The sequence below is a fragment of the Lynx canadensis genome, chromosome B3, assembly GCF_007474595.2.
Source record: "Lynx canadensis isolate LIC74 chromosome B3, mLynCan4.pri.v2, whole genome shotgun sequence".
NCBI lineage: Eukaryota > Metazoa > Chordata > Mammalia > Carnivora > Felidae > Lynx > Lynx canadensis.
This window is the reverse complement of record NC_044308.2, coordinates 1577128-1597285: the sequence shown is the minus strand read 5'-3', so window position 1 is coordinate 1597285 and position 20158 is coordinate 1577128. Positions and strand designations below refer to the sequence as shown.

General features: G+C 56.4%; 1 protein-coding gene across 4 annotated transcripts in view; it reads right to left on the bottom strand.

The window, feature by feature from the left end:
- The window catches only part of ARNT2 (aryl hydrocarbon receptor nuclear translocator 2), a 148320-nt gene that overhangs the window by 26409 nt on the left and 101753 nt on the right, over positions 1 to 20158 (bottom strand). For all 4 annotated transcript variants that reach the window (XM_030317225.1, XM_030317229.1, XM_030317228.1 and 1 more), the window contains 3 exons: positions 8294 to 8370; positions 6971 to 7105; positions 4752 to 4826 (listed from right to left, as the gene is read on the bottom strand). In XM_030317225.1, coding sequence (XP_030173085.1) covers positions 4752 to 4826; positions 6971 to 7105; positions 8294 to 8370 — 287 coding nt within the window. The remainder of the gene's footprint in view (positions 1 to 4751; positions 4827 to 6970; positions 7106 to 8293; positions 8371 to 20158) is intronic.

Here is a 20158-nt window from a genome sequence, read left to right as displayed (position 1 = left end):
GGGCCACAAAACTCTATAAGCCAAGTGTTTCCCTTTTCGCCGGGGCTGCTAGGGTACTCTGGGTTTGCAACTAGTGCCCCGTCCCCGCCCCCCCCCCCCCCAAGAAATGATCTCACTCGGGTGTAGGGTTACATCATAGCAGTGGATTTATTGCTTCCCACGTCGCATTACAAAAATCCTTAAGCTCCGTTTAACGCTGCTAATCGGGTCACGTACGCTCTCCGGGAGGAAGGGTAACGAAATGATAAATTCATGTGTGTTATCTGTGCGCGCACGGATCTGTTACTGCTTTTACGCTGCGGTACGGCTTCCAAACTACCTCCAAACGCACGTCCTCACAGGAGGCTGGTAAGGTGGGTCTCACTCTGGGTAGGGCTTTAATACCGAGTCTCGGACAAGTTAAGTAAGCTGCCGGAGATCAGACGACTCTGGGGGGAAAAGCTCGGCCGGGAAGCAAGGTCTCACTGCCAAACCACGAGTGCCCGCTCCTGTGCTCCGTGTACACGCACAATGTGTGCACAAGCAGAGACACAGAGCTGTGAGCGTGCTCACACGGCCCTCGCGACCAGCTCCCGCGGCTACGGCATAAACAGGAGAAAGCCCAGGAACAAAGCCAGGCGGACGGCATGCCTCTCCGCAGGCCTGTGTCCCCAGATCCTGGGGCTGGTCGGGGCAGAGAAGGCTCTGGACCCGGGGAAGCCGGGCTGGCTTGACCACGAGACCAGAGTGTGATCAGAGATGAGAACGGGGACCTGGTCCCAGGGTCGCGGAGGGCCCGGCCCCTCTTCCTTACCTGCCCCCCGCTTGTACTTTGTTCCTGGTTGGATGTCTGTGCACAGCCTGGGGACAGGGACCTCTTGGTGACCTGAGTCCCGCCCCCCCCGCCTCGCCCTCGCACAGAGCAGGCACATCATCTGAACTTCCTTGATGGGTCTGTTGGCCCCACGCCCTGGGCTGACGCGCCTGAGCGACCACCCCTGGGGAACCCAGACGAATGAAACCTGAGAGGGCTGGACGCCCTGGTGGGAAACCCTGAGTGATCCAGAAACCAGAACAATGTCCAGGGGGGCGGTGACCCTTCCTGGCACCGAGCTCGAGGAGGCAGACGCGGGGTCAGGCAAGACCCTGACCCTCAGGGGTCACTGCCCGTCAGCAGGTCCCAGCACCAAGCTGGCTCTTTCCCCACAGGACCACAGGTCAAGGCCTCGTGCCCCGGAGGCCGGCACGCTGAGGGGGTCCCGTGGGAGACTCTCTGAATCTGCACAGAACACAGGGAAGAGGGCAGCCACCTCCCACATGTTGAGCCCCGGGTCGTGGCTCCCTGAGGCAGCTGCTGTGCGTCTCTTAACCGAATGCCCGAGATGGGGGGAGAGGTTTTAGCTCCACGGAACAAACACCGGCCAAGGCACCGCCCGGGTGCAAAGCCGGAGAAGGAGCGGAGGGAGGGCGCCGGCAGCCCCCGCCCTCCCCGGGGCCAAGTTCCTGGCTCGGCCTGTGACACCAGCCACCTCGCGTGGCCCTCACGACAGCACCGCGTGGATCTGGAAAGTGAGCCCCAAAGGAGTTAAACATCCCGCCACGGCCTGACGGAGCAGCGCGGAGGCAGGAGGGGGTCCCGGATCCCCCGGCCCCCACCGCCCGCTGTGTCTTCATGAACCTCCGAGGCCGAGGCAGAGCCCCTGTCCCAGGACAGGTACGTCAGCGGCGGTAACCAGACCCAGCAGTCCTTGTCGCGTCTCAAAACCGTAGGCTTAGGAGGCACGGGGTCGCCAGGACGCCGTGGGGTCCGCAGAGGGTTCCTGGACGGAGACAGGGCTGGGCTCCCGGACGTACAGCATCGACGTGCACGCTGAGTCCGGCTGCCAGGCTCGCACGGACCACGCAGGCCGGCCACAGCCCGCCACCCCGCACTCGGTGCTCCACTGTGCACGGCGGGCAAGCAGACAGCAGAGGGGGCCGGGGTCCTGGCCCCGGGTCTCTCGGGGTCCCACACTTCCGCCTGACCTCTGGGGGACCTGTAACCCGGCGAGGGTCCGAGAGCAGAGCCGAGGGCAGATGCAGTTGGGGGCCCCTGCGTCGGGCCCCCCAAACCCAAACCGCTCAGGAACCTGGCGGCCCCCTGAGGTCTCACATCCGGGCCGCTCACACACTTCGGTTTAAATCCAGAGTTCCAGGGCAGACCGTGGGCCGACACAGCCCCCTCTGCGCTTCTGGAAAAACCAGCCGCTTCCTTTGATCAACATCTGTCCCCCAGCCCGGCCGCCGGTGGCCGGAGCCCAAAGAACACATTCGAGGGGCCGAGGCCAGCGCTCCAGGACGTCCCCGTGGCCACCCGGCTGTGGCCTGCCGAGCGGTGACCGCAGGGCCGCCGGCCCTCAGGCGTGGCTCGGGCTTCGCCTCCTGCCCGCAGGGTGAGCTGGTCGCTCCCGGGGCGAGGGGTCCGTAAGCAGGTGCCGCGCGGGGTCGGGTGTTACGTTCCTCCTGTTTCCGCCCCCAAACCACCGGCTTCCGGCAGCATCCGCGGGGTCACGTCAGCCTGCTGTCGGACGGAGAGGCCTGGGTGCGGTGTGGCGACAGGCAGGACGGGCCGGCAACGGCGTTCTCACCCCCCGGTTAGCGCCGTGCTGTGCGACTTGGCGCCGGCGGCCGAAGCTCTCTGAGTCCTGGCGTCCGCCCTGAAAAGTGGGGCTGCCTACAGACCCCCGTGGGCTGACGATTACCTTAGATCGTGTGCGACAAGGGCTCTGTCACTAACCCGGCAGGGAGGCTCTGTGGCCACAGACCCGGAAAAGGGAAGCAGACCCAGCGCGAGGTGTAGAACGATCTCCACGGATTCGGCGAACACGTCTCATGAGGACGACTCGGGCAACACGCTTCAGCCTCTCCTCTCACGTGTTCCCGGAATGAAAGTCACTTGCCACGGGTCGCGGTCCATTCAGACTTTATCAAGAGCCACCCACCCAGGAGGAAGCTCCAGCTCCGTGGTGGACGTGATGGTGACACGCACAGACGTGGAGCCCGACTACAGGAAGCTTATGTTTCAGAGAGGGAATGGGGGGAAGGCAATCAGGGGACAAATAGATAAAACAATTACCAACCGGATCAGCTGTTGTGGAGGAAAAACGAGGGCAGAGAAGGAGGGTGGGGGCTTTCTTGGGTGGCATGGTGGCCACTGACCACACCTCTGAGAGGACAGGAGTTAAAGCCTGATCAGTAAGAAGACCTCGGTCCTGGGAAGAGTGCGGGAACAGCATTCTAGTCGGAGGGAGCATGTGCAAAGGCCCTGAGGTGGGGAACAGCACCCGAAGACCCGTGTGACCGCGTGGCGTGAGCCCGTGAGGATAAGACACGTGGGGCGAGGGTCACGCCGAGCCTGCGGCTGTGGTGCGGAGCTCGGATCTGATTCTGGGTGTGCTGGAAAGCCACCGGCACGGGTAAATAAGGCCACGGCAAAGCCTGATTTGCATCTTCAGCGGTGTGGAGCGGGCGGGAGTAGAGCGGGGAGACCGGCAAGGCTGCGGCCACAATGGAGAAAGTGAGAGCGGGTGGGGAGGGGGGTGCTGGCCGAGGCGGGCAGGAAGGAGCGGAGGGAGAGGGGACGGCTGTGCACACGTCCCGGGGGGAACAGGACGTGAGCGCTGGGTGTGGCAGCAAAGCCGGAGCAGGGAGGACGCTGTCTGGGCTCCTGGCCTGTGCGGGCGGGGCCACGGCGGTGCAGGGGGGCGGGCTCGGAGAGCCGAGGGCTGTGGGCGCGGCGCAGGGGCGTGCGAGGTGCCTGGGCGCCCACAGTCGGTGCTGTCGCCTGGACAAAGTCGCTGGGGAGACGCTACGGGGACAGCAAGAGGGAAGGGAGGCAAGGGCCCAGCTCTTGGAGAAGCAGGACCCGGGGGCGTTTGCGAGGAGTGGGGGGGGGGGGGAGCCGAGACCCGCCCGGCGGCGACACGGGGCGTGAATGGAGCGGTGTCACAGCCGTGGACGCGGCGAGCGGCCATCCCCCCTAAAGAAGGAACTCAAAGGCCCTCATCCTGGAAAACCCGCGGTTTCCCTTCCTGGGCTGGGACGCCCGCGGCCTGGGAGCAGGAACCTCTTCCCGGCCGCCACGGCTGAGCGCTGGGACACCTGACTCCCACGCATCCACCCTGTGCTCTTAGGAGCCCCTGCTCCCGAGTGGCCCTCTCCTGTCCCCAGATGTGGCCACGCGACGCGCCCGCGACTGTGCAGAAGCGGCCAGCAAGTTGAGCGCGCAGGTCTCCCGCGGAGCCCGGGCCCCACCGGAGCAGGTGCTCAGCCCCAGGCAGCGGACGGCGGGGCCGCGAGGGGGCGCCTTCCTCCCAGGCTCCCAGAGCGTCCTGAGTCTGTCTCCCCCGCCCTGCCCCTCCCGGGGCGTCCAGAGGCCCCTCCCCACCTGGCACCCCTCACCTGGATGTCCGGCTCCCAGGGCGCCCCCTCCAGGCAGGTGCCCCCACATTTGCCTTCCTTGCACCCCGGCCGCCAAAACCGTCTCGAATATGCTGCCCCGCGTGCACTCTCGTCGCGGACTCGGGCGGGGGTGGGGGCCTGAACGCCTCACGTGGCCTCGGCAGCCTTCACCCCGGCCCCCCGCCTCCCTGCACATTATTAGCCTCTCTGTCCCCTGCCCTTCTGCCAGTCACGGCTCCCGGCTGGGTCCGCCCTCCCCGCTGGACCTGCCCGACAGGTGCGGGGGCGAAAGGGTACCCGGGGCCCATGTCAGCAGCCGGCCCTGGCGGTACCTGCTGGAAGCTCTCGCGCAGGTGGCTCTGATCCTCCGAGTGGCAGAATTCCAAAATGTCCTTTCCGAGGAGATCCTGAATAAAGAGACAAGCTTGAAGAACCCCCGCCCCCCACGACTGACGCACGACTGCAGAAGCATCTGTCTGCATCCCCCTCCGCCCTGTCCCTCCGCTCACCGCGTCGTAAGGGGGACAGTGGACGCGGGGTGTCCCCCCCGTGCCCACCTCTGTCCCTCTGCACGCTCGGCACCCCTTCTGCATCTGGCTCAGGCCCTCCGTCAGCAGCCCCAGTGCGATTTTACTGGTTCGCCTTGGAGGGGCAAACTGTAATAAACACACTTTAGAACGTTTAAAAATGTTTTAAAAACTTGAGGGACGTCTGCGTGGCTCAGTCGGTGAAGCGTCCGACTTCGGCCCAGGTCGTGATCTCGCGGTTCGTGGGTTAGAGCCCCGCGTCGGGCTGTGTGCTGATGGCTCGGAGCCTGGAGCCTGCTTCCGATTCTGTGCCTCCCTCTCTCTCTGCCCCTCCCCTGCTCGCGATCTCTCTCTCTCTCTCTCAAAAATAAATGTTTAAAAAAAGCATGAAAAGAAAGCAAATGGCAGGGCAAGGACGGATGCGCTGCCTATGGAAACCGGAACTGTTTTGGTGCGGACAGCGGCACTCTCTTGTGGCCGCACGCACGCTGGAGTGTGAGACAACTGCACTTGTGAAGGCTGTTTACCGTCCACCTTCACCGTCTGCCTTGTATCCAAAGCACCCAGCACTAACCCGAGACCAAAGCGTGTTTTGCCGCAAAACCAGCCGGTGGAAGACGAGCCGTCACGAGGCAGCTCCTGCGCGTTGTGGGAAAGTGGTCCAGCTGGACGTGGGACGTGTCGTGGGCGGCAAAGGATGGAAGCTAATCCACTGATTGGAACCCAAAGCAGCAAGCGGCCTCAGCGGGAGCTGGCAGGGGGGAGGAAGTCCGCTCTGCGTGCCAAGAAGCATCGAGATGCTCCTGGAAGGTGCCGGCGGGTGCACGGGTCTGGCTAGGCACATGCCGCCGTCTGAGGTCATGGTGAATTTGGGGACCAGTCAATTTCCTCCCTCGATTCCACCCAAGAACCTCAGGTCTGCAAGAATCTAGAGATGGAAGTTTGTCCGAATGGTTCCAGTATTTCGATTTGGTTTGTGGTTTTAAAAATCACAGGTAAGCGAAAGACCCACACCAGCGTACCCCAAATTTCGCTCCCGGAACAGAGGTCTTCTTCGTTCTTTTTTTAAATGCTTTTTATTTCGGAAGACATTAAAATCTATAGAAAAGTCCTTTACCTAGATTGTCACGTCTGCGGTTTTCACTTTCTCTTGCACGTATGGAAACATAAATGCACGAATGAGAAATATGAAAACATGTGTAACGAAACATCTTTCATACCTACACACACACCCTGAAAAAGTTCTTATTAAATCATCTGGAAGCAGCAGACGGAATGACACCTGTCCTAAAGTATGTATCTCAGAAAATGACATCTGACAAAAAAACGAATATTCCGTATGACACCTAAAAACCCCACCGATACTCCACACATATTAATATTTCTTCAATTATCTCCCAGACGTCTTTCTGGCTACGTGTCTCCAGCCTGGGGCCCCACGGAAGGCCTTCCCGCTGCAGACTGTGACGTTTTGTATTTGGTTTCTCTTAATCTAGAATAACTTCTCCTGCCTTTCTGTGTCTCTCATGACGCTGATATTTCTTAAAAAAGGTCTGGGACAAAGACCGGACAATACGCTCCTGTAACAAAAGGTCCCGAATACATTTCAGTAACAAGGGATTAGGCAAAATTAGGTGAACGTCTCTCCTCAAGGCTTCTCCGTCTTGACACTGAGAACATGTTTTTTTTAAGTTCCCAAGAAGATGTCCTGTTTCGTGATCATCCAAGTTAACGGATCCGAGAGCCCCTTTTCCCCAGAGCATCTTGACTCTGGTTTGTGAAAACTCAGCCAGATGGACGGGATGGCGAGGGCCAGAAGCGAAGGGTTAATTTTAAGCCGTGCAGCCGGCCGTGTGCAACGCCTTCCTTGCTTTGCAAGGACATCCCTCTCTCCCGGCAGGAATATGGATTTCTATGCCGTGTTCCCTACACCGTCGTCCTGCTGAATCTCGAACAAAGGACAGAAGGGCTTTTCAAGTAAAGGTAAATTTATAACAACCCGCCACGGGCCCCGAGCTACGTACCTGGGGTTGGTAGCCAACCACGCTGATGCACCGGGGGTCCACGAACGTGATGACCCCATCAGAGCTGTGTCGGGATAAGAACTCCGTGGGCACCGACACCCCGCTCATGTCCATGCACACGGGAGAGCTGGTCACCTGCAAGGAGGGATCCGCACTGAAGTGGTCTTGACAGAGACAGGGACAGGGGCGGGAGAGGCAGAGACTGGGAACAACCCACGGGGAGTTAATGTCACAGACGCTTCTGTGTCATCGGTACAGCGGGTCTGAAACGTTCAAAGGGGCGCCTGGGCGGCTCAGTCGGCTGAACGTCCGACTTTGGCTCAGGTCACGATCTCATGGTCTGTGAGTTCGAGCCCCATGTCGGGCTCTGTGCTGACAGCTCAGAGCCTGGAGCCTGCTTCAGATTCTGGGTCTCCCTCTCTCTCTCTCTCTGCCCCTCCCTTGCTCATGCTCTGTCTCTCTTTCTCTCTCAAAAATAAATAAATGTTAAAAAAAATTTTTTTTTTGGATCTCATGTCTTTGCCCCTTCCTCTAAAAAGGAAAATTCTAGGGGCTCCTGGGTGGCTCAGTCGGTTGAGCGTCTGACTTCGGCTCAGGTCACGATCTCACGGTCCGTGAGTTTGAGCCCCGCGTCGGGCTCTGTGCTGACAGCTCGGAGCCTGGAGCCTGCTTTGGATTCTGGGTCTCCCTCTCTCTCTGCCCCTCCCCCACTCATGCTCTGTCTCTCTCTCTCAAAAATAAATAAACATTAAAAAGAAATTTAACATTCAAAGCGTCCTGGCCTCGCCTTTGACTAATTGTACGCTTGGGCCACCTCACGTTCTGAGCCTCAGTTTCCCCACCGGCCAGTGGGAACAACGAACCCCCTGCGATCTCACAGGGTATGCAGCTGGTGCTCAGAGGTGTTCCTACTCTTCCCTTCCCCACCTTCCCCTGACTCAGGATGGCAAATGGCTGTACGGGACGGGTCAGATGTCTGGAGAGTAGACGCTTGTGGAGCGAATGTTTGCAAGGCTTCACTCTCCACCCCCCCCCCCTTCCGTGAGGAATAAGCAATGTTTATCACACGTGGATACATGAATGATGCGTCTCAACCACGTGTCTGAAGGCGGTGAGACCTGGGAGCCAGGAGCACGACAGGCTAGCGTCCCCCGAGCCACGTCTACCGTGGCCCGCGGTCGCCGGCAGGGGCTGGCGTCCTGCCGTCCCTGCTCTCTCCCACATCCAGCCTCCGCCCTGCCCGGCGAGGGGCCCGGAGCCCTGAGGACGCTCGGCTCGCAGGGCTGGGGGCAGTCACCCACCCCTCCCGCTCTCCTCCCTCACCTGGAGTCTTCCGATGGCCACGAGGCAGTACTTGCTGCCCTGCCCCACGTCCGCGTCCTCCTCGGGTATAGTCATCCCTGAAACGAGACAAGCGGGCTCGTCCACGCCTGCCCAAGGCGGATGGGAAAGGGCAGAAGCGCCCAGGCAAGTACGAGTGCCGCGAAAACCACAGGTGCACGCGGACCACCCAGGGTCTGGGGAGGCGGCGGTGAAGGGACCCGCCCGGCCGGCGTCTCCGGTGGCCTCCCGGGGCCTCACCCCTGCGTCTGTGGATGGCACGCAAGATCGTGAGGAAGATGAAGGGCAAAGTACCCGTTTGGACATTTGCAAACTTGGCCAGGACGTCCAGCTATAAAAGAAACCTCTGGAAGAAGCGCAAGTGGGCATTTCTGGTGCCGTAAACGTTTCATTTGCACGGACTCGAAAGGAGAAAAGGGGGTGGTTACCGAGCGCTGAGAAGCAGAGCTCTCTGGGGCGCCCGGCCGGCTCGGTCGCCAGGGCATCATTAGACTCCGGATCTCGGGGCTGCGAGCTCGAGCCCCACGTTGGGCGCGGGGATCGCCTAAAAATAAAATCCTTAAACAACAAACAAAACCCCGGTGCTCTGGAGAGGCAGGACCTGGTGAAAACAACCCTCGTTGTTCTCGGGTCGGAAAAGAGTCTTCTGCCCCGTCCGGCGGGGGTCTGGCAATGCGCGTCGCTCGTGGTGCAAGGTTCCCGCCTTAGCGAAGCAAGCAAGCGTCTCTTACGCCGCGCAACTTATCATAAATACCGCCACACTGGTCACCCCAAAGCTTGGGGGACGCAACCCCACAAGTACGGGGACAGCCCCTCACCGCCGACCGCGGCTCTGAGAGCCACAGAAGCATCGCTCCGTTCCCAGCGCACCATCCCGTCCGCTCCCGCAGGTAGCCGCTCTCTGAAGTTTCTGCTTCACCCCTGCTGTGTTTCTCTCCTACCCAAAGGAGCAGGTACACGCGTCATTTTCTTACCTCCTCTCCTTTGGACCGGGAAGAGGAGCGCACCTTAGACACCCCCGGGCTTTCGCTCACCTCACCGGACAGCAGGTCCCGGAACGCACGCCCTAGTTATTCCCAGATCGCAGGTACCGGGGCTCATCGACCACTTGCCCGCGTGCGAACGTGCAGGTGTTTCTGACGCTGGGCAATGTCAACGCCTCAGAGAACCACCTTGTGCTCGTGCGTCTTCCAGCAACTGGAAGGAGTGAGCCTGTAGATTCACCCAGAGGACACCCGTCCCAGGGACTGCCGGGTGCAGGCCAGGTGCCGTCCTAGGTTCGGGTGTTGCCAAATTTCCCCCGGGAGGGGCGTGCCGACGAGCGTTCCCACAACGTGTCCGAGAGGCCTGCGTCCCCCCAGTCTCGGCCAGCGGAGTGTGCCGTCACGTACGCGTGAGGACCAGTTTTGGATCCTGCCCTTCCGTGAATTATCTGTTCCGTCTCTTCCCCATTTTCCTCCTGGGATTTTGGTCCTTTGACTCTCAATTTTCTCTTGAATGTTTATTTATTTTGGAGAGAGAGAGAGAGAGAGAGAGAGAGAGAGTCCAAGCAGGGGAGGGGCAGAGAGGGAGAGAGAGACAGAATCCGAAGCGGGATCCAGGCTCCGAGCTGTCAGCACAGAGCCCGACGCGGGGCTCGAACTCACGCACGGCGAGATCATGACCTGAGCCGAAGTCGGTCGCTTAACCTACTGAGCTTCCCAGGCGCCCTTCTGCCTCTCAATACTCAAGAGTTCGTCACATATTAAGGGATTAAGTCCTTGTTGTGAATATGGTCTCCTGGTTGGTGCCGTCTTCTGGCTTTGCGTATGGCGACTGAACAACTTTAGTTTTTATGGAGTCAGATTCATCAATCTTTTCTTTCACCACCATCGTTCTTAAAATACCAGCAAGCTCTTTTATGGAGTTCCGGAAAGCCATTTCCTACACCAAAACTCACCCGTGTTTTCCCCTGATGTTTTCATGCTTTCACTTCCCACATTTAGATCCCTAACCTACTGGAAACTATTCTCGTGTGGGGCGTGAGCCACGGGATCTGATCTTATCTCTGTCCGAATGGCTGTTTGTCCATCCACGTTTATTAACAGTGCAGTGATCTAAGATGTTGCCTTTATCCTACGATAAATTCCCATACACCTTTGGCTCTAATTCTGGGCTTTCTCTTCTGTTCTACTGGCCAGCGGTCTATTAAGCATCAGTCCTGTGTGATTTTAATTATAGAGGCGTTATTGCAGGGTTTAGTATCTGGTAAAGGCTGTTCCTCTCTTACACTTTTTCAGTGTTTTCTAGGCTATTCTCAGGTATTTACATGAAGCTTAGTACCAACTTACTTCACTCCACAAAATAGCTTGCTGGTTTTCTTATCTGGCCTGCATCAAATGTATCAATTAACTTCACGAGAACGGACATCTTTGTAATGCGGAGTCATCTTCCCCAAGAACGGGGGGCATTTTCCAATTTGTTTGAGCCTGCTTTTGTGTCTTTGGGGGGTGTTTAAAATTTTCCTCACATGTACCTGTACTCTGTGCACTTACTAAAGTTATTCCTAAGTCTTTAATCGTCTTCCGTTGCTATTTAAAGGGGGTTCGCTCTACCGTTACGACTTCCGTTTATTATTTACGTATACGGGGACGATTGATTTTGTATGTTAGCACCGCGGTGTGCCATTTCACTGAATTGTGCTACTGTTTCAGTTAGCTTTGTGACTGGCCCACTGGGCTTTTGCAGGTGAACTATCCCAGAATTTAAAAGACGTCATTTTTCCTTCTTCACACACTTAGTTGCCTCTGATTCATCTAAGGGAACGGGCTGGTATCTCTTACGACGCTGAAGAGTGGTAGAGAGATTGGGAAGTCCTGCCTTGTTTCTGATCTTACTGGAAATGCCGGAGATTTCTCGATCACATAAGATACCTTCTTAAACGAGAAGTTATCCCTGAATCACTTTGGTATTCTTGAAAATCTATCGAATGCCTTCATAGGAGACATCTGGATTCTAACATCTGTTACGCACACAGTCGATTACAATATATTGTTTTACTTGAGGTATGTGAAGAAAATGTGCCCTCACACAGACAGGTAGCTGGAGGAGGGAGAAGTTTTTCTCAGATCATCGTGGATGTTAATCTTTGATGCTTTCCTAAATCTTGACAAGTGGCTGTTTCTCCTGTTTTTTTTTTAACGTTTATTTATTTTTGAGACATAGAGTGTGAGCAGGGAGGGGGGAGCAGAGAGAGAGAGAGAGAGGGAGACAGAATCGGAAGCAGGCTCCAGGCTCTGAGCCATCAGCACAGAGCCCGACACGGGGCTCGAACCCACGAACCACGAGATCATGACCTGAGCCGAAGTCGGACACTTAACCAACTGAGCCACCCAGGCGCCCTGACAAGTGGTTGTTTCTTTAAGGTCAACTGCAATGTAAAAATAAAAACTGTATCAATGAGTATTTCAGCATTCTGTTACATTATAAGATTGGCCTAACACTTTGAATGGGCCTTTTACTGATATATGACTGGAACACAATGTATTCATCACTAGGGAAATACTGGTCCATCAAATCACACAGATCTAAATGTTGCCGCATTAGAATACACGATATTTTAAAAATCTGACTTGCTAGTTAATACCATGGCGTATTTCATCAGAAACATTTCTAGGTATTGGTCAAGACCATGGTGGTGGACACAAGTTTCCCAAAATTCACATTCTTACTAGAAAGCTTTAATTGTATCACTGACAGCAAATACTATCATTTTCATTGAAGTGACAGGTTCATTTTAATTTTTTACAAAAATATCTGCCGAATACACAAATTTATTTACTTATTTTAACGTTTGTTTTGAGAGAGAGAGAGAGAGTGTGCGCACGCGTGCATGAAAGCCGGGGGGGGTGGACAGAAAGAGGGAGACAGAGGATCCCAAGCAGCCTGATGTGGGGCTTGAACTCACGAATCAAGAGATCATGATCCGAGCTGAAGTCAGACACTTCACTGACTGAGCCCCCCAAATATGCAAGTTTAAATAAACCACAGTTTGTCAGTCATTCTTTCAAGCAAAAAATGGCGTTTCATAAAAAAAGCAACCTGTTGGGCTCACAACTCAAACAACTGCACATGTGCTTCTCCCGGACACAACCGCTATGCTTGGATATGCAGCACAAGTGGCTGTGTGCGTCCTTCCCGTTTCAGGGTCCCATCCGGTCAGTGCTTTTTACAGCCTCATCAAGGACATGCTTACGCGCAACCAGCATTAAAAAAATGTTACACTGTCTTTCACTGCAAGCGTGTGGTGACCACGACTGCGGGTTGGTGGCACTGCCTTGACGCACGCTGAGGCTCCACAAGTGTCTACCCGCCACTGCCGACGCACCACCCGCGCAAAGCGGACGCAGTTTAAAGGTCCAACACGTCTCAGTGCCCCGGGGAAAGCGTCTCAACTCTGCGCGCCTCTGAGCCGGTCTCCGGACGCCCGGGGTCCACGGAGCAGCCCTGACAGCCGCCACCGCACGTGCTGTCACCCCCCCCCCCCAAAGCCTGGGCCTCCCGGCCTCGTCTCCGCTGATCCTCTCCCCCTGCCTCCACTTCTAGCCACACAGTAGCCGGACCCGAGACCGTCCCGACTCGCTTTGCCTCTGGAGCTCCAGGCCCTGACTCCACCTGCCTCCTGGGAAGATTCACCCCCGTCTCACGCCGCCGTCAGACTCAACCCTGCCCCAAATCCTCCTGCCAACGCCCGTTCCCCTGGTCTGCTCTCCTGCAGAGGACGGCTGGTGACCTCTCCCCCTTCCGCGTCTGTCCCCTCCCCCTTCCGCGCAGGCGTACGTCCCCTCCCCCTCCCGCGTACGTGTACGTCCCCTCCCCCTTCCGTATACACGTACATCCCCTCCCCCTTCCTCCTGCTTACGCATAGTCCCCTCCCCCTTCCACGCAGGCGTACGTCCCCTCCCCCTCCCGCGTACGTGTACGTCCCCTCCCCCTTCCTCCTGCTTACGCATAGTCCCCTCCCCCTTCCACGCAGGCGTACGTCCCCTCCCCCTCCCGCGTACGTGTACATCCCCTCCCCCTTCCTCCTGCTTACGCATAGTCCCCTCCCCCTTCCGTATACACGTACGTCCCCTCCCCCTTCCTCCTGCTTACGCATAGTCCCCTCCCCCTTCCACGCAGGCGTACGTCCCCTCCCCCTCCCGCGTACGTGTACGTCCCCTCCCCCTTCCTCCTGCTTACGCATAGTCCCCTCCCCCTTCCACGCAGGCGTACGTCCCCTCCCCCTTCCGTATACACGTACATCCCCTCCCCCTTCCTCCTGCTTACGCATAGTCCCCTCCCCCTCCCGCGTACGTTCCCGCCCCCTTCGTCCCGCGTACGCGTACAACCGCTCCCCCTTCCGTGCCGGCAGAACGCAGGTTTGTTCAGAGGGGGCTGTGTCCACCCCGTTGGAGGTGGCGGTGGTCAGGGACGCAGCCTGTGAGGCGTGAGCGGAAGCCCCAAAAAGAGCCTCCTTTTGGGGAGCCCAAGCGTGATGGTGGAGCCCTCGCAGCCATACTGAATGCAGGAAGCCACGGTCACGTGACAAGGCCTCCAGAGATGGGATGGTCACCGCGTACCTAATGACTGTCTCTTGACTTTTCACCTGCAGGCCCTCGACCTGTCTGCACTCGCCCTTCCGACAGATAAAGGGTACGCGTTCCCCCAAGTCGGCCAAACATCCTTTTGCTTCAATTTAACCGTTCTTCCTTCAAAAATGGCTCAAGTCTCCCTTCCTCCTTGTCACTCCTCTGAATATGCTTCTGGCCGGGGCATTCCCCTGGAAACGGTTTCCCAGGATGCTCTAGGTATGAACATTGCCATGACCTCGCTTCGTTTATTCTGGACACTACGGAACATGGGTCCCTGGCACAGAAGGCGGGGCACACAAGGTGTGAGTCACGCTGACAGCCACCCACAATACGCATGCCCACGACTTACACTTCCAGCCGATTTACCTTCCTACAAGAAACAGCCGGAAACAAACAGATCTAAGAAACAACGGTTTTGGGGACACGTGGGTGGCTTGGTCGGTTAAACGTCTGCCTCTTGATTTCGGCTCAGGTCATGATCTCGCAGTTTGTGGGTTTGGGGCCCGTGTTGGGCTTTGCACTGACAGCATGGAGCCTGCTTGGGATTCATTCATTCTCTCTCTCTCTCTCTCTCTCTCTCTCTCTCTTTCTCTCCCCCTCTCTCCCTCTCCCTCTCCGCCCCTCCCCTGTTCACTCTCTCTCAAAAATAAGTATTAAAAAAAAAAAAGAAACAATGATGTTCAAGACACTGTATATGAGACAATAAACAAGAATCATCTGTGAGGTATGGAAAACAAATGTGCCCGACGATCGCCCCAACTTCTCGCCTTAAGAGTCTCCAAGCCGGCAGCTTAAATTTCACAATGTCTACCATCAGATAAAAAATTACCAGGCCTGGAACGAACCAGGAAAATATAACCTATAAATAAGGGAAAAGATCAACCAGGCAGAACAGACCCAGAAGTGACACGGATCTTAGAATTAGCAAACACACTGAAACTGTTTTTATAACTGCATTCCGTATGTTCAAATAGTTAAGTCGAGCCAAGGGAGATATTTTAAAAAGACCAAAATCAAATTCCTGGAGATGGAAACTATAATGTGTGAGATGAAACGTGTCCTGGATGTATTAATGGCAAAGGAGGGATGTGCTTCAAAGGCACAGCACTGGAAACGATCCCACATTAGAAACAAAACGATCTTTTAGAGAAATGCACACCAGTGCGTGAGCCACGGAAACCTCAAGTGCCCTGATATGTGCACCTGGGGTCTCCAAAGAAGGAGAAGGGAGACAGGAAGGATATTTGAACAACTAATGGCTAAACACTTTTCAAATTTACTACAAAGTATGAATCTATAGATGCTAGAAGCCTGGCGAACCCCAAGCACAGGAACTATGACAATTTCAGCAGCACACAGCATCACTCGTCGAAAACCAGTGACAAAATCTTCCAAGCATCCAGGGGAAAGGGACACGTTGACCTACAGACAACGAAGATGCGTTTTAGAAGAGTCGATTTCTTGACAGAAACAATGCAAGTGCGTGTATTTTAAAGTATTGAGAGAGAGGGAAAAAAAAAACCTGTCTACCTAGAAATCTTTACCAAGTGGAAAGGTCTTTCAGGGCGCCTGGGTGGCTCAGTCGGTTAAGCGTCGGACTTTGGCTCAGGTCATGATCTCGTGGTTCATGGGTTCGAGCCCCCGTGTCGGCTCTGTGTCGACGGCTCGGAGCCTGCTTTGGATTCTGTGTCTCCCTCCCTCTCTGCCCCTCCCCTGCTCATGCTATCTCTCTCTCTCTCTCAAAAAATAAACATTAAAAACTAAAAAAAGAAAGAAAAAAGAAAAGGTCTTTCAAGCTCGAACTATATGCTGCTTAGAAGAAATATATGTTAAGTATAAAGACCTAAGTTCAGGCTTGTTTGAGTCTCATGATGGTTAAACCCTCTTGGGACCCAAGTTCAGGCTTGTTTGAGTCTCATGATGGGTTAAACCCTCTTGGGACCCAAGTTCAGGCTTGTTTGAGTCTCATGATGGTTAAACCCTCTTGGTAGCAAGATCTATATTCTTGGGTTTCACTTCATGGACGGTCTTCTAGAAGTATGTGCCAGTGACAGAACCTGGCACAGAAGCGAAGGCCACGGAGCCACGCGGGACCTTCATCTTGGCCCGAGTCACATCCGATCCGTGTGAGGTCATGACACGCGGCCGGGGAGAGGCCGCCGCACGCCGCGGTGCTCATGAGGGGCACGGCGCCGACTGTCGAGGACGAGTTCCAAAACTTACTCGCAAGGATTCACGTCTTCACTCGCCGATTGCTCAGGCACGCCTTGACCCACAGCCTCACTTGAGCGCGCGCAGTAAGAGGTGCAGGGGCCGTGGGGTTGTCCCGTGCGCCCTTTAGCCCCCGCTCTCCCGCACCCCCATCGTCTTCCATCGGTTTCGGCCATCAGTGGCGAAGGCTCCGGGGCCGTGTGACGCACGCCGTTCTTCAGGTGTCCCGGACTCAACGCGGTCCCAACCCTAGTTTTTCCCGCAACTGGCCAAGTGAGCATCTTGGTGAGGTTTGTCCCAAATCAGCGCCTGAGGCCAGGACCTCGGTGCGGACGGTTCCTGTGGGAGGCAAGCCAAGGAGGAGGGTGCGAGGAAGGGAGGGGTGTGGCAGAGGGGGAGCCCAGGCGAGGGTTAGCGCCTCCAGGCTCCAGGCTCTGCTGGTGACTGTGCGAGGCGCCATCGCTTCGGGGAAGCCGCTGGTGCGGAAAGTGCTAAGATGCCACACCTCGATGCGGGGCGCTGGCAGCCCGGGCCGGGTCTCCGCTCCCCAGGACCCGTCTGCCGCGGCTGGGGCTGAGACCAGGGCTGGGCGCCCGGGGTGTCCGCGGGAGCGACCCAACGTGACCCTCGGTTCCCGACAGGCGAAAGGGGCGAACGAGCCCCCCTGGCGGGGACGTTGTGAGGGCCGAAGGAGGCCACGTGCGTGAAGCTCCCAGCCCGGGGCCTGGGTACCGGCCGCCTTCTCTCTTCTCTGCCCTCGCTCTCCAGCTGCTGGGAATCGGTGGGCTCGTGGGCAAGGAAGGCAGTGGGCACAGGTGCGTGTCCGCCATACGTGGGGATCAGGACACAGCGCCACTGGCCGGGGGGGAGCGGAGGGGCCTGTGCGAAGGGCGCTGTGGTGTGGCCGGCGTGAAGGGAAGTGGCTTCGGTTCCAGCCTCTGGGGGGACCCCGCAGGGTCAGGCTCTCCCTGGCCGATACCCGACACCGTCTACGAGACGTGCTACAATTCGTTGGAGAGTCCGTTCTTCGTCTGACAGGCGCTGACGGAGAACTTTCGCAGAGGAAAAAAATAGCCACAAATTCTCTTCCATGTCCCTTCCGCCGAGGGCTGAAGCTGGCTTCCCTTGTGACGACTCCGACCAATAAAACACAGTGGAAGTGATGCCAGACGGCGGCCCCACGCTCGGTGGGGCGGAGGAAAGCTGTGCTCACCGCACCGCGTCTAAGGTCCTCCCCCACACGCTCCGCGAGCATGAGAACATGCTGGTGGTTCTATGCCAACCAAGGAAAGGAAACGAGTCCTGGTCAGAAGGGGCGTCAGCCTAGACGGGCAGAGGAGGACGTGGGTCGGGCCCGAGACACCGTCCGGGACGCACGCGGACAGGCGCGCCTGGGAGAATGTCTTTTGGCCAAACAGGTAAAGTCACGCTGAAATAATTCCTTGGCTTTGCAGAAGTGCAGTGCAACCTGCCGCATGGACGGTTTGGGTCTCAATGCGGGCAAGTCGCGGAGGGAACGGGATCCAACGGTGCGTCTGTGAGATTTCCGGAAAGTCTTCAACAACGCCAACCTTCCTGAAGGGACCAGGTTCTTTAGGGGCCTAGGTCTGAAGGATCTCTCAGGACCCTGGGCTCGGCTCCCCCAGGAAAGGGGCAGCAGCGAGGCCGGCGGACCAAACGCTTGTCCGGGCGGCCCTGCCACAGCCCCCACGAGCCCGGGTCTGCCCGCCGGTGCACCTGCAGCCACCCCTCTGGTGACTGGGGCCCAGCGGCTGCGGGTGCCCGCGGGAGGCGGGGCGGCTTCAGGGTGGCCCTCTGTTCCGACGCACCTCGGACGCGGCGGTCCTGGGCCATCCTCGGGTTACCCTCCGCGTATCTGGATGGTCTCCGTTTTCCCAGTGTTGCTTCTGCACCGTCCTCAGGTCCCACGGGATCTCGAAGCACGGCTTTCACTCAGTTCCCAGCAACAGAGAGACACGTATTCCCCACTGAAAACGAGCAAGGGGTCTGACGGTTACTCCAAACAAGAAGACGCCCGAGTGAGTAATGAGCACAAGGCACGACGCTGCCCATCGTGAGCCATTCGGGAAATGCAAGTCAAAACCACCTCGCACCTAGCACGATGACTACGGCTTCGAAAAATGCAATGACAAGTGCTGGTGAAGCTGCGGGGAGATGGGAGCCTCCCACGCCGCCGGCTGGAACGCGAATCGGTGCCAGTGCCTCGGAAAACGGTCTGGCAGCTTCCTCACGAGGCTCAGCACCGAGCTACCATGGGACCGGCGCTCCACGTCTAGGGACACGTCCAAGAGCCATGACACAAGCACTTGTGCACGAACGGTCGGTCAGAACAGCACTCCTCACGGGGCCCCCACGAGTGTTACCAGCCCTAACACCTAGCACCTGCTGAGGGCACACACGGAAGGGGGCGAATGCAGACAATGCAATCTTACAACAAAGAGGAAGCCGTGACTCGCGCTGTAGCGTGAACCTCGACAACTGTCGGGCTGAGGGAAAGAAGCCAGACACGGGCATCACGTATGGCACGGGTCTGTGGGAAGCGTCCAGAATAGGGAAGCCCGTGGATCTAGAAAGCGGGTGCCTAGAACTGGGGGGACAGGGGGGCTAGCTGTCATCGCGTATGGAATGTCTTGCCGCGGTGGTGAAAATATCCTCAAATTCGCGGTGGGGACAGTTGCAAAACTACGCGAATGCACCAAAATCCAAGAGACTGTACGCTTTAAATGGGTGAATTTTATGATGTCTGCATGATATCTCAATCAAGCTGGTGCATAAAAAAAAAAGATTTTGAAACACAAAGAGGTGGAGCTGAAGGGAATAAAAAGCCACTCAAAAGTCCCACCAAAACAGGGGCGCCTGGTGGCTCAGTCGGTTAAGCGTCCGACTTGGGCTCAGGTCACGATCTCGCAGTTCGTGGGTTCGAGCCCCACATCGGGCTCTGTGCTGACAGCTCGGAGCCTGGAACCTGCTTCGGATTCTGTGTCTCCCTCTCTCTCTGCCCCTTCCCCGCTCATGCTCTGTCTCGCTTTCTCTCTCAAAAATAAATAAACATTAAAAAAAAAAAAAAACAGTCCCACCAAAGCCAAAAAATATCAAAGGTGACAATTTGGTATACTTTTGTCTTCGTGGGGCATATTTAGAAACGATAGAAAAATAAAAGATAAACGTTAAAATTACCCATAATTACGGGAATAGTCTTTATGCCCTTTACTGTGTATATAATAAAAGGTCTTTTTTTTTTTTTTTTTCTTTTTCCCTCAAACTGTTTTGTAACCTGCTTTGGAAACTTTAGAACTCACTGGGAAAACCTCTCGATGTGCTGAAACATCTGTTTGTCGTTTTCCCTTTGTACGGACGGACGGTGATTCGTCGGACCCGAACCCTTCGGTCCTTAGCCATTTGGTGGTCCGGCTTTTTGCTCACTTGATGCTCCCCGCCCCCCGCATCCTTGCAGACAAAGGCTTCCAGCAGATCGAGGACTTCTTTCCTATAGAAGTTCCTAGAAGCGAAACTGCTGGCCCAGAGAACGTAAACGGTACTTCGCTATTGGTTATATTTGCTGTTCTTTTATTTCATTTGAAAATATATTTATTTTCCGTTTGTTCTTTAGGGGACAGCCTGTGCAGACTCTTTGATACCAAAGAGCTCTTGGGGATCTCTTTTTTTTCACGGATTTCCAAATTCTCATTACATGCTAAGAATACACAGGGCTCATACAAGTTACTTTTTAAGTTTATTTTCTAAAGAGTATATTTTTTCTTTTTCTTTTAAATGTTGATGTTTACTTACTTTTGAGAGAGAGAGAGAGAGAGACAGAGCGTGAGCAGGGGAGGGGCAGAGAGAGAGGGAGACGCAGAATCTGAAGCAGGCTCCTGGCTCCGAGCCGTCAGCACAGGGACTGACTCAGGGCTCAAACCCATGAGCTGTGAAATCATGACCTGAGCCGAAGTCGGACGCTGAACCTACTGAGCCACCCAGATGCCCCTTGACTAACTCTATTTTA